A 13,319-nucleotide genomic window follows, 5' to 3' on the forward strand; every position below is an offset into this window, starting at 1 on the left:
TAACTGCAAATGCAAAACTGTTACTGACAACTACTCATGTGCAGATGTCAGCATAAATAAATTTTCCAAATCAAAATTTTACAAACATATTGTTTCACCTAAAAGCAGTGAGAGCCAGTTTAAATATACCTAAGAAAAACTGGTATAAACTCTAGAATAAGAACAATGTTTGCCATAAAAAATTAAATTTACCTCAAGAAGAAAATCGTTAGAAATCCAGTAGTAAAACTAATAAAATTATAAAGCATTTAAAATCTTAACAAAAATAATCATATAAAGAAAATGCCATGTAACATAACATACAATTAGCAGATTAAGTGAAACAGAAAATCATAAGGGATGTTACCGAAAATGAAACAAAATAAGTACAATATCACAAAAATTCCATCCTCTGGTGAAAGGACTTTCTGAAATAATAATCCACAGAACATGTGATTTTTACTTAAGTGTGGCACAAAATCAGCAACTTTCAGAAAAAGGCAGAATTATTCAAACACACACACACACACACACACACACACACACACACACACACCAGCTACAGCAACCAGTCTCAAATACATAACTCCACCCACAGTATTGAAAATCACAAAATTATAAACATTAATCACTTCTTCCAATCACAATTCTTGTAATCTTGATGGACATATTAATGCATCAATCAATAAAATGAGATGTTAGGTGCAGCAAGGAAGGCTACATCTGCCAATGTCAGGTCACGTAGAAAAATGCCTGTGGCAGATTTAAGGGCTGCTGCTGTCCCATCACAGCATCATTTGCCACAAACAGATGATGTTTACAGCAAGGTCTCCAGCGTACATAACAATGATGACCCTGCACTATGGGGTTTTTTCTGGACTACGATTTGGACATTTCTACCTACAGTTGTCGTTTAGCTACCACATGTATTTAGCTGTCTGCCTAATTCAACTGACAGCTGTGTTTTCAGTTAAGGAACTGATAACATACGGGTACACTGAGAGTGTGGTTCATATACGGTTGCTTCCCCATCAAACTGACAAACAGTGTTCTCCTGCACTAACGTGGGTTTTCTTCAGCCCACTTCCAGAGTGTTGTATTGGCATAGAGGTATCCACCTACAGAAGCTCCCTGTTTTGTTCATTTTCAAAAGAAGCGTTACTTGCTGTGATTTATTTGTACATAATTTGTTCTTGGTGAACTCTGTGCTGCTGAAAAATTACACTGACAACAATAAGATTGGCTAATATTGTGTGCACACTTGGTCCACCATAAATTGTTGAGAACTGCTCAATGTAATTAAAGATCAAGTCCAATACAAAAGTGTATCCAGGATTTGTGCATAATAAACTTGGCTGAGTGGTGTAACAGGCAGTGATTGAATTCACACATTCCAATAACAACTCTTTGTTTACTAATCTTCAGCTTCAAGGACAAAAGTCCACAACCACAAAGTCCATCCTGACCATGATTAATGGGTGCCCACTATGACGAAGTCAACAACTGTCAGAAGTGGTGGTGGGCCAGGAGGTACTGTAAGCGATCAGGCAGCACTGTACCACAAGGCTGCAAACTCGTGGCTATAGAGACACAGGCCCAAGTGCAGGTACAGCAGATGGATGTCCAGCAGCTGACGATCCTGGTGAAGAGGCAAGACGGCACTGACCGACAGGCAGCACCAGTGGCAGTGGCAGGTGTTGTGGTTTGAAGCGCAGACTCAAAGGCATACCATCTGGAGTCTTTAAGTATAGCTCCAGCAACTGGCAGTCAGTTCGGAGCCTGGACAGTGACGCACTGTTGAGGGGCAAAGTGTCAACCCGAGTACTCATCAGCAAAGGAATACTGGCACAGTGCTACGCGGATGTGTGACCATGCAGAAGCAAACATTTGCCCACAACAGCAGTGCCATTTACTGTGACCTGCACGCCACGTATTGGCGTGGCTCGTTCCCTCAGCACTATACTACAATGGTTTGCAAGAGCGATTCATAAGCAATCTCTTTTGCAGGCTGATAGTTTTTCCCCAGTATTCTACCAATAAATCTAAGTTTTCCACCTGATTTACCCACAACTGAGCCTATGTGATCATTCAATTTTATATCCCTACAAAATGTTACACCCATGTATTTGTATTAGTTGGACGATTTGAACTGCAGTGGTCTAATATTACAGTCCTAGGATACTACATTTTTTTCACTTTCTGACAGGCACCATTTTACATGCCTGACCACTTAAAGCAAGTTCCCAATCTTTGCACTACTTTGAAATGTTATCAAGATCTTACTTAATATTAATGCAGCTTCATCCAGACAATACTGCACCACCTGAAAAAATCTGACATTACCAATCCCATTTTCCACAAGGTCATTAATATACAATGTGAACAGCACGTGTCCCAACCCACCTCCCTGGGGAAAACCTGAAGTTACTTCTACATCTGTTGATGACTGTCAGCCAAGATAACATGCTGTTTCCTCCCTACCACAAAATCCTCAATCCAGTCACATATTTCACCTGATACGCCATATGATCACACTTTTGAAAATACGTGTAGATGTGGTACTGAGTCAAATGCTTTTCCAAAAATCAAGAAATACTGCATCTACCTGTCTGCCTTGATCCAAATCTTCCAATACGTCATTGAGAAAAGCGTGAGTTGGGTCTCGCATGATCAATGTTTTCGAAATCCATGCTGGTTGGCATTGAGGTGGTCATATTGCTTAAGATAGCTCATTATATTTCAGTTCAAAACAATGTCAAGAATACCGGACAGTAGTTTTGTGGATGACTTCTACTGCCCTTCCTGTAAACAAGCATGACCTGTTCTTTCTTTCAACTACTGGGCACGCTTTTTTTCCCCCAAGGGATCTCCAATAGATTATAGTTAAAAAGACAGGCTAAATCAACTGCAAGTTTAGTATAGAATCAGACTCTGGAGCTTTGTCAGTTTTAATGGTTTCAGCTGTTCCTCAACAACACTGACACTAACACTTATTTCATTCATCCTTTCAGTGGTACAATGACAAAACTGGGGCAATTCTCTTCAGTTTTTCTTTGTAAAAGAACTTTTGAAAATGGAGTTAATCAATTCAACTTTTGGGTCAGATAGAGCAGCAATCAGTCGTGGAATTAAGTTGCTTTAATATGACATTTATAGTCACAACGCAGATCAGATTTCGACCTGTGTCAGGTCATTATCAATGCAGTGCGAAATTGTAGCAGTTGTTTGGGCTCAAGTGAATGCTTACACAGTTCAACCAATAGATTTTAGTTAAAAAGACAGGCTAATTCAACTGCAAGTTTAGTATAGAATGTTATATGTATTCCATCAGACCTTGGTTGAACTGTGTAAGCATTCACTTGAGCACAAACAACTGCTACAATTCCACACTGCATTGATAATGACCTGACACAGGTCGAAATCTGATCTGCGTTGTGACTATAAATGTCATATTAAAGCAACTTAATTTCACAAGTGATTGCTGCTCTATCTAACGCAATACAACCACAGTCGTTGCGTGCATCCACCCCATGGAGGGCAACCTGATTTCCACTTTTGTTTTGCTGCCCTCAATTTCAGTTATTCTTTCATTTTTAAGAGACTGGACACTAACATCGGGACCAGTAACAGGTTTTACATACAACCAGAATTTCTTTGGGTATAGTCAGAGACAATTTAACAATAGTCTGCAACAGTAGCTACTGAAGGCTTCACATACTGCTCTCGTGACAGCCAAGTACATTTCATTTAGTATCTGTCTACAGCCCTATACTTTATTTTACACCTATTATGCAGTAGCCTCTGTTTCTTTAGAAGTTTCTTTACAGCTACTGTATACCATGGTGGGTCCCTCTCATTATGAGCTGTTGTACTGAGTACATATCTCTGCAGTGCAAGGTCAACTTTTCTTTAAAACTTGAGTCTTAGTTCATATGGTCCTGTTCTGTGCTCAGAGTTTCAAGTCCCTCACTGAGATAAGACTCTACCACTTTTTTGTCTAGTTTACTGAACATATAAATCTTTTTGTTTGTTGTAGTAGTTGTTTGTACTTTGTTAATTATTGTTGGCATTGTTGGCACAATCGTCTCCTGGTCTCTGATACCAGTATCGATGTGAACATTGTGAAAAGGTCTTGTCATTTTGTTGCTATTAAATCTACATGTAGTACATTTCCAACATGAGAGGGGTTCAAAACTGCCAGTTCTAAGTTGTTTTCAAAAAGGCATTTAGTGATGTTACACCAGATGTCTTGTCATGTCCACCACTAACAAAAATGTAATTTCCCTAATTGATTGTTGGATATTTAAAGTCTCCACCGATGATTACAGTATGATGGGGGAAATTAACTACAAGTGAACTAATATTTTCTCTAAATTTTTTGGTTACATGCCCACCCCTGATACTGAGTCTAGTCCAAACAGTCTCACATGCAGCTTCAGTTTCTATTTCAGTGGATTTGAGTTTCTTGCTACTGTGACAAATACACCATCACCATTTCCCATTAGCCTATACTTTCGTCATGCACTTAAATTTTCCCCAAAAATCTCACTGCTATAAATTTCAGGTTTCAATCAGCTTTCTGTACCCGCTATCATGTGAGCTTCACTGGTTTTCAGAAGCATTTCAAACTCTGGAACTTTGTTGTGAATGTTTCGGCATTTAACTACTAGGATTTTAATACTATCACCTGTGACGGCATTCTTTTGCATCTTACACTTACATTTCTGGGTCTCCTAAAGCTGTCATTATATAGGCTGGACAGTGTGTCACCTAACATATAAAAAACTCTTGTGTGCACCCTACAGTGTGCACAGCTACATGGGTTGCAGCCTCTGATGTGTAGTGCATACCTGAGCCATTTAGGGGGACCTTACAGTTCTCAGCATTACAAAGCAACTTTCAGAAGTTGCCGCCCAGCTTTTAGCATAACTTTCAAAGTCTCTGGTTCAGTCCTTCCACTCAACTCAAAAGCAAGGGGCCACAACCAGTTCTGGGGACAATGCTGCATACAGTGAGCCTTGTTGAAACACTCTGCACAAGCCTTGTCTTCTCAACCTTCTCTGCCAGTCACTGGAATGATTCAAGTATGACCTTGGAGTCCAACAACAGGCTTGTTTGTTCCATCCAACCGACACCACAATCTGCAGTTGGACACACTCTTTTTCCTTCAATGGCTGGTGGAAAAACCTCTTCAATGTGTCGAATGAGCTCCTACGCATACAAAGTGAGTGTACTTTGTGTTCCTTTCCATCCCTTGCTGCCATTTCCCTTAGAGGTACCATTATTTGCATACATCTGAACTGCTGATGATTACTAGAACCCTTACCCTCTTGTGTTTGTCCCCTCGTGACACAGAGCAAAGTAGGTTTCCCAACAGGTGAAGGGAGTGCCTTTGGCTGAATTATACTATTAAAAGGATTATTTATATTTTTTGAACTTATAAGTTGTTTCAGCATTATCACAGTGTTTACAAAACTGTTTCAAACTATGAAACTATGAGTAAATATTCACAATGTGCAACAAGCGCATGAGTTATACCTAGCTTTCAGAAATGTTCATTATTTTCTCAGGGAGGAAGGAGGGATAGGTTCAAAGATTAGAAAGGAGAAGCAGGTGACTCGGACCACAAGCTGAGAGTGACCAGCCTGTTTTAACAAAGGTGTGGGGAGAGGCATCAGATAGAGGAGTCAGTTTGGGCCATAAGAGGTGGGGGTGGGGACTCTCAACATGAGGTCTGTGTAAGCTGCCTCTCACTTCCAGCCTTCCTCAACATATCCCTCTGTCCCCCTGAGAAAGGAACTAACAGTTCTGAAAGCCAAGAATTGTTCTTTTTTTTTCGTGCTTTTAAATGTGCCTGTCACAATACTTGGAGTAACAGAAAATAAATAATTTAATATCTTGTGAAAAAAATGTGCACACTTTTTAGGGCTGCTCCAATGTTTTCTGTGCATTGTGATATTCTAGATTTGCAAGATGAAATAAATAAATAGAAACTGCTACAAATCTCACTACAAATCTTGAATATAAACATAACATTTTTCCAGTAGTGATTTTAGAAGTTACAGAATAAGTCAAAATGCTGTTGTCATGTGATAAAAGTGTGTCAATGATTAGAAACAGAGTTTATTGCAATGATTAAATATATCCATTTAAAAAATTAAAAATGCTGATGGGTGCAAGACAAAAATTGAGATGGATGTGTTAGTTACAGTCTCAAAAATTTCATTAACAACATGCACTTTTGGATAAATGACAGACACCAATTGACAATACAGCATTATCTGTACATATGGCTGAGGTTTCCATACCTGAAACGGCTAACACTTTAAGGTAGGCGCCGAGTGTAGAACAATGAAATTACTGACAATGTCCACTGCCCCATCTGACTGAGTCGAATTGTGGATGGCAAGGCACTGTGCCACAGAGCACGGGAGGGAGCTAATCTACTTTTTCTTACACCACTCCTGACATTAATCTTTTTTCTTGTCTTATTCTTTTTGTTACTAGTACATATACAATAGTTACTCAAAATTCCAATTTCTTATATAAATAGGGATTATCAAAACATTCATTCTATAGGTTCTCAACTACTGGCGATAATATCGTAGTTAGTTCACCTGAAGACATCCAAACCACGCAAAGTTGAAATTTTTGATGAGCAAAGAGTTTTTTTGTTTCCATATTGGTATAACTCATTTGAAAGCCGTCGTTCTCCTCTTTTCAACAAACATTTTACTTTTTCCAGAAGCTTTGTGTGTCTTAAAATGTCACTGCTTCCAAAACTCAGCACCACAATTTTATAGCCCTGATTTTTCTGGTTGGTTCCAAAAATGCAAATTTTCACTAAAATAACTTGTCAGTTTAATAACTATTCTAATTAGAAAATTTCACTTTCTCAATACTTTTTGGCGAGCTTTGAGAATTCCTGTGTAAATTAAAATCATCCTCATTATAGTGTTATTAGTTGAACAAACTTACTTCACTACCTAATATACCTTTGTTCCTTTTAATTTTCTGATTTTTATACTACTATCTAACATGTAATAAGCTTGTATTCCAACAACTTATAACGTTTGATATGACGCATGTCTGTAAATAGGCATGGTGCACAAAGTTTCAATTAGTCAGTGCCCAAGCAGGGAAACATAAACATTACATAATTTTCAGTTTGTGTTCAGCAGTCAATACCACATAGTCAGCCCGGGATTAGCTATCAAAATGTGGACTCCTTTGTGAGTTGTCTCAGCATTGACATTACAAACAACCTATCTGTCATTATTTAATTTTCAGTTCAGTACACACTATGCACTCCAGGTCCACCAACGAATTGTCAACATTATGTATTAGTGCCAAACTGCCAAAATATGAGGCTATGTCTATCAGTCATGTACAGCAATATTGGTCTGCCACCAATGAACAACTGATAATTAGTATAATTTACTGTTCCGGTTCAACACTGAGAAATCATGCATGTTATAAAGGTTGTCATCAAAAAAGTGGCAATAAATATGAAGAGAGAAAAAAATCATTCACTGAAGTTTTATGTATTTTCTTTAACAAATATTCACTTCATCCATTAAATCAGGATGACGATTCAAGCAAACAGGTTGTGAGACTACCAAAGGCAAAGTTCCAAATCGGTAAACTTACAACTGTACTCTATTGATGTTATGACTGACTGGTTCACATCAAAATCTCAGCAAGTGGATGTTTCACATCAAAGTTCATTTTGGCTTGTACACATTTCCCCTAATTTGTAATGTCAGTCCATCATTGTAAATGAAACAGTAATGAACTATTAAACTCAGAAGTAAAAAATTTCAACAGCCAAGATCACTAATTATAATTTACAGATCATTGGATCCTTAAATAACATAGATCGAAAATTACAACCATAATCAAGTTAGATCTAATAAGGTAAGGAACATATTTTAACAAAATGGACATATACAACATACCTTATGCAAATACACACTAATAAATCTTCATTATATGTACAACATATCGTGTCAAATCTTAACACATCATCCAAGAGTATGGAGAAAAGGATACACTGGCATGTCAATAATGAAACAAGATTTACATAAAATAAGATGCATATTGCACTGACTACCCCAGCTTATAGCCAGAGAGCAGATGAAAGAATAGCGAAGAACACAAGTCAAGGCAAAGATGTTACAAACTACTAGCAGGTGGCACTGTAATAATAAACATACAGAAAAAATATTATGGAAAGGATAGTTGCTACTCAACAAATAGCGGAGATGCTGAATCACAGATAGGCGCAAAAGACTGTCAGAAAGTGAGCTTTTGGCAACACACACACACACACACACACACACACACACACACACACACACACACACATGCACACATGACCACAGTCCCTGGCATCTGGAACCAGACTACGAGCAGCAGCGCATGATGGGAGAGGCGACCGGAAGCAAGAAGGAGGCAGGGGTGTGCTGAGCTGCAACTACTGTGCGGCATTCTATGTGTGCTGTCTGTCAGCATGAACGACCACCGACAAACTGTGGCCACGAAACAACTGGACCTTACCCATCTAGCCCCTTCCCTGCTTCCACTCCGGCACTACACAACACTATTCCACCAACACACCATTCTTTTTACTTCTCTCCTTTTCCAATAAGTCTCCCCCCCCCCCCTCTCCCCCACTCTCTGTCTAACCTCTTGACCCCCCCCCCCCCTCTCCAACTTGTCCCTGCACGCTTCCACTAGCAGCATTTTACTGCCCCCTATCCCTACCCTGCTATCCCTCCCCCTCCCCACTCCAGCCTCCTCCTTAACCCACACCCAGTTGCCTTTCCCATCATGCACTGCTGTTCGCAGTCTGGTCCCAGCTGCTAAAGACTATGGTCGTGTGTGTGTGTGTGTGTGTGTGTGTGTGTGTGTGTGTGTGTGTGTGTGTGTGTGTTTTTTTTGTCTATTTTCGACACAGGCCTTGTTGGCCAAAAGCTCACTTTCTGACAGTCTTTTTGTTGCGGATTTTTGTGACTCAGAATCTCCGCTATATGGTGAGTAGTAACTATCTTTTTCATAATATTGTTACGTTTCATCCTGGATTTTCCATTGTTTAAACATACAGAAATATGATCGTAACACATAAAGCATATGGAAGAAGTTGCATCAAATGAGTCGGCAAAACAATGCAATAAATAAATTTTATTAAGCAATTATATAACAGAAGAAAATTAAACCACAGTATACTACAGGGTGTGGCAGAATGAACTAACTGTTTTAAGGAGCAATAAAAAGTAAATCTGGATCTATAGAGAAAAAATGTTTTTATTTTCTAAATTAATACAACATATCATTTTACAATCATTTAGTTTTGAAAATAATGTCCTCAAAATGGCAGGCATTAGTATCAATACATTGTTGTAGATGATCCCTGAAGTTTCGAGTAGCTCTTGCACACATGTTGCGGGGTATGGCATTCACTTCATCAATAACCCACTCTTTTAACTCTGGTAGGGTGTGAGGGCAGCTTTTGAAAACCTTTTCCTTCAGATATCCCCAAAGAAAGTAATCACAATTCCTCAAATCTGGTGACAATGCAGGCCACATAACATCACCCCTCAAGGAGACGAGACATCCCGGAAACATTTCTCTTATAACATCAAGTGACATTCGAGCTGTGTGAGCAGCAGCTCCATCCTGTTGGAACCACAAGTCCCCTAGTCCATGTTCTTCAACAATCTCATCCATTCTGGTTTGCAGAAAATTTTGCGACATTGAAACATAGCGTGTGGAATTCACTGTCATGGTCACTCCTCCCTCCTCAAAAAAGTAAGGGCCTACCACGCAAAATTATGATATGGCACACCACATTATCACTTTAGGAGTACATTGTGGTCTTTAATGACTTATTCAGGGGTTATTTTCAGCCCAGGGAAAGTTCTGCTTATTCACGCACCCACTAAGATGAAAATGTGCCTCGTCACAAAACCACAATGTGCACCAGTCCAGACCATGTTGGCTACCGAAATGGGGTCAACGACTGAATGAAGGCAGACCAGGTGCAACTGCCCATCCCCACCACAGCCCCAGTGGTAAGTGACAGAAACTGCTTAGTCGGTTCCGCTGCACCCTGTATAATAACAAAATTCCTTTTCTAATTTAACTTTCTTTTTTAGAATTAAAATTCTTATAAATTATAAAAGAAAGTGTTGTATATCAATTTTATGACCTACTGCCTATATAGTCAAAACAGTTATAAGGCAAGTACAATGTGGAAAATATATCGCCACTGAATAACAAGATCACCCGATGTCTAGGTGATAAGAACACGGAAAAATGCATGAAACGTCTGTCATAATGTATGTAGGTAACAAACGGGAACAACTAAAAATACCATGTAAAAATCATGGTATTATAGACAAGCACCAGTACAACACAAGGTCTAGGTGCTAACGTAAGGCGGTATTCGAAATCTTGGTGTAACAATCATCTACTATAAGACCAGGAATTAACTAATGAATACATATATGCAAGTAATTTGTAACATAGTGATATAAGTACAATACCAAAGAAACTGGGATTAAATTATATACAAATATTTAGAAAAAAAGGAGGCATAAAAGATATTAAAAAAATTACATGGGAGAGTATCAGTTATGTGAAGTATATGTGTAACAATTTGTACAACATTACAGTGTTCAACTGACATAATATCAAAAAAGAGGAACATGTAATACTATAACAAAAATGCAGTCCAACACAATGTGCTGGTACACCTAGACCTTGAGCTACAACGATGTTTCATGATTGTTGCGTAATATCTGTTTATAATTTAATCACAGTTACTATGATATTCTTCTTATCACTATATCACAAGTTATTTGTAGACACTTGTTTTCCGAAAGCTTTAATTGTGAGAGTCTTTTTGTTGTGCCTATCTGCGACTCAGCATCTCCGCTATATGGTGAGTAGCAAGTTTCCTTCTCATAATATTGTTACGTTCCTCCCTGGATTTCCCATTTTTTGATTTTATGTTAGCATCTAGACCTTGTGTTCTACTGGTGTTGGTCTGTAATATTGCGATTTGTATACAGTAGTTTAAGAAAGCAATATTTCAGTTGCTCCCCTTTGTTGCCTACATACATTACTACATGTTCCTGTGTTCTTAACACTCAGATCTCGAGTCATCTTCTGTAGGCTTATTCAGTGGCGATATATTTTCCACTTTGTACTTGCCTCATAACTGTTTTGACTATACAGGCAGTAGGTGATACAACTGAAATACAACACATATTCTTTTAATTCGTAAGAATTTTAATTCTGAAAAAGAAAGTTAAATTAGAAAAGGAATTTTATTATTATAATATACTCTGGTTTAAATTCTTATGTTACATAATTGCTTGTTAAATTTTCTTATTGCATTGTTTTATTGACTCATTGGATGTAACACTTTCTATATACTTTATATGTTACAGTCACATTTCTGTATGATTACTATTACAGTACCACCTGCTGGTAGTTTATAACATTTTTGCCTTGACTTGTGATCCTCAGTTTTCTTTCACCTGCTGTGTGGGTACAAGCTAGGGTACTCGGTACAATATACATAATATTTTATCTAAATTTGTTTCATTATTGACGTGCCAAAGAACCATTTTCTTGATCCTCCTGAAATGACATGTTACGACTTGAAACTATATATTGTACATATGATGGAGACTTATTGATGTGTATTTGCATAAGGTATGTTGTACATATCCATTTCGTTACAATATGTTCCCCACCTTATTAGATGTGACCTGATTGTGCTTGTAATTTGCAATCTCTATGATTTACAGATCTGATGACAAAAACTCAGATTTGCTGGAACCAGTCATCATATTTAAAATTATAGTTGGTGACCTTGGATGTGGAACTTTTTACTTCTATATTTCATATGACTCTAGAATGCCCTCGTACTTGAGTGATGTCAAGAATATATAGTGTACTATTACACTTTCTCAGCTGAAAAACAATCAAATGAATGGATTGTAAATTGCAAAAGCATGCAGAAAAACTCAATGCTGCAGCACATTGGTAGCTCCAGGACACTGTATTCAACTGCAACAATATACCCATGCATTTTTAGTTAGACCATAAGGAAGGTATTAAGGACATTGTCTGGAAGCTCAGCTACATTTTCCATCTTGTTTATGTGGTTGTTGACACTCAATGCCTCAACTATACAGTGAAAGGTTACCTCAACTCACTCCATTATCTGTATTACACTCAGGATTTTGATGTATTATACTGATTAGATTTTTTTTAAAAAATCACAGAAAATTCAGTTACTCAGGAAGACAAATTATGCAAAGTACAATGTACAGTATTGTGGCATAGAGCACCGTCAAAAGTAGGCAGCAAAAAGTACTCAATAAGTATGCTGGGTCTCCAGCAGATAAGGTACACAATGCTATCTTTAGAGAATGCCTCACACCAACAGTGTGGCACCTCAAACATGCACTGGTGCACAAAATTTAAGGATAGACGTACCTTTTGCATGTTGTGTCACTGCCACGTAACATAGCTCAGTGAAACTTGTACCATATATAGAAAGCTCTGCTAGAGCATAGTACAGAAGATAACCACCCAAAGAAATATGCAATGAGCCAAATTGAAGTGACATTTTTATTCAACGACAATAATTGCAATACAGTCACCACAATTTAGGATGGGCTCCTGGACATCAGACAATTCAGGACATGGTTCTTTGCTTCCTGCTAACTTTATGTTGGGCACCTACCTTTGGTGAATACAAAATACAAAAAAGTACCTGTTGGAAGACCCAGAACAAAGTATCTTTCTGGACCCGGTTTGAAGTCATTTATTCTTTTCATCACATATCTGGCTGACCATTCTGCCACCTTATCTGCAGTCTCCAGGATAACAAGCCGCATGGTGTTCTTTCACCTGTTACAAAAATAGAGAAATATGGTTAATAAATGTCTCAACAAGGAAAACATTCCTCTGTTTTACTCAAAGTATACAACTAATTTAACATTAAGAAGGTGGAAGTCTGAGATGGTTGGTTGGGATCCAAGGGAATAAACAGCAGGCTCATCAGTCTCACATTCATGAGACAACCCATATGAAGTTAGTCACATCTGGCAGAAATTCACTAAAATGTGATAGTATCTATGAGTGGTTAAACTGACGTAATGAAAGCAATATTGACCCCATAGATGAGAAATAGTTGCAGAAGAGGTAAAAGTACATGGGGGGGGGGGGGGGGGGGGGCACGCTGCAGGCCCAAGAGCAGGGTAGGCCTGCAGAGCTTAGATGCAGTGAGAGGCACTTCACACCTGAGCCAATGCTGATCA

General features: G+C 38.4%; 1 protein-coding gene across 4 annotated transcripts in view; it reads right to left on the minus strand.

The window, feature by feature from the left end:
* LOC126412476 (glucosamine-6-phosphate isomerase) overlaps positions 1-13,319 on the minus strand; it is a 125,964-nt gene that overhangs the window by 94,014 nt on the left and 18,631 nt on the right. For all 4 annotated transcript variants that reach the window (XM_050082092.1, XM_050082091.1, XM_050082090.1 and 1 more), the window contains exon 2: positions 12,773-12,909. In XM_050082092.1, coding sequence (XP_049938049.1) covers positions 12,773-12,896 — 124 coding nt within the window. In that variant the 5' untranslated portion in view covers positions 12,897-12,909. The remainder of the gene's footprint in view (positions 1-12,772; positions 12,910-13,319) is intronic.

The sequence above is a fragment of the Schistocerca serialis genome, chromosome 7, assembly GCF_023864345.2.
Source record: "Schistocerca serialis cubense isolate TAMUIC-IGC-003099 chromosome 7, iqSchSeri2.2, whole genome shotgun sequence".
NCBI classification, from domain to species: domain Eukaryota; kingdom Metazoa; phylum Arthropoda; class Insecta; order Orthoptera; family Acrididae; genus Schistocerca; species Schistocerca serialis.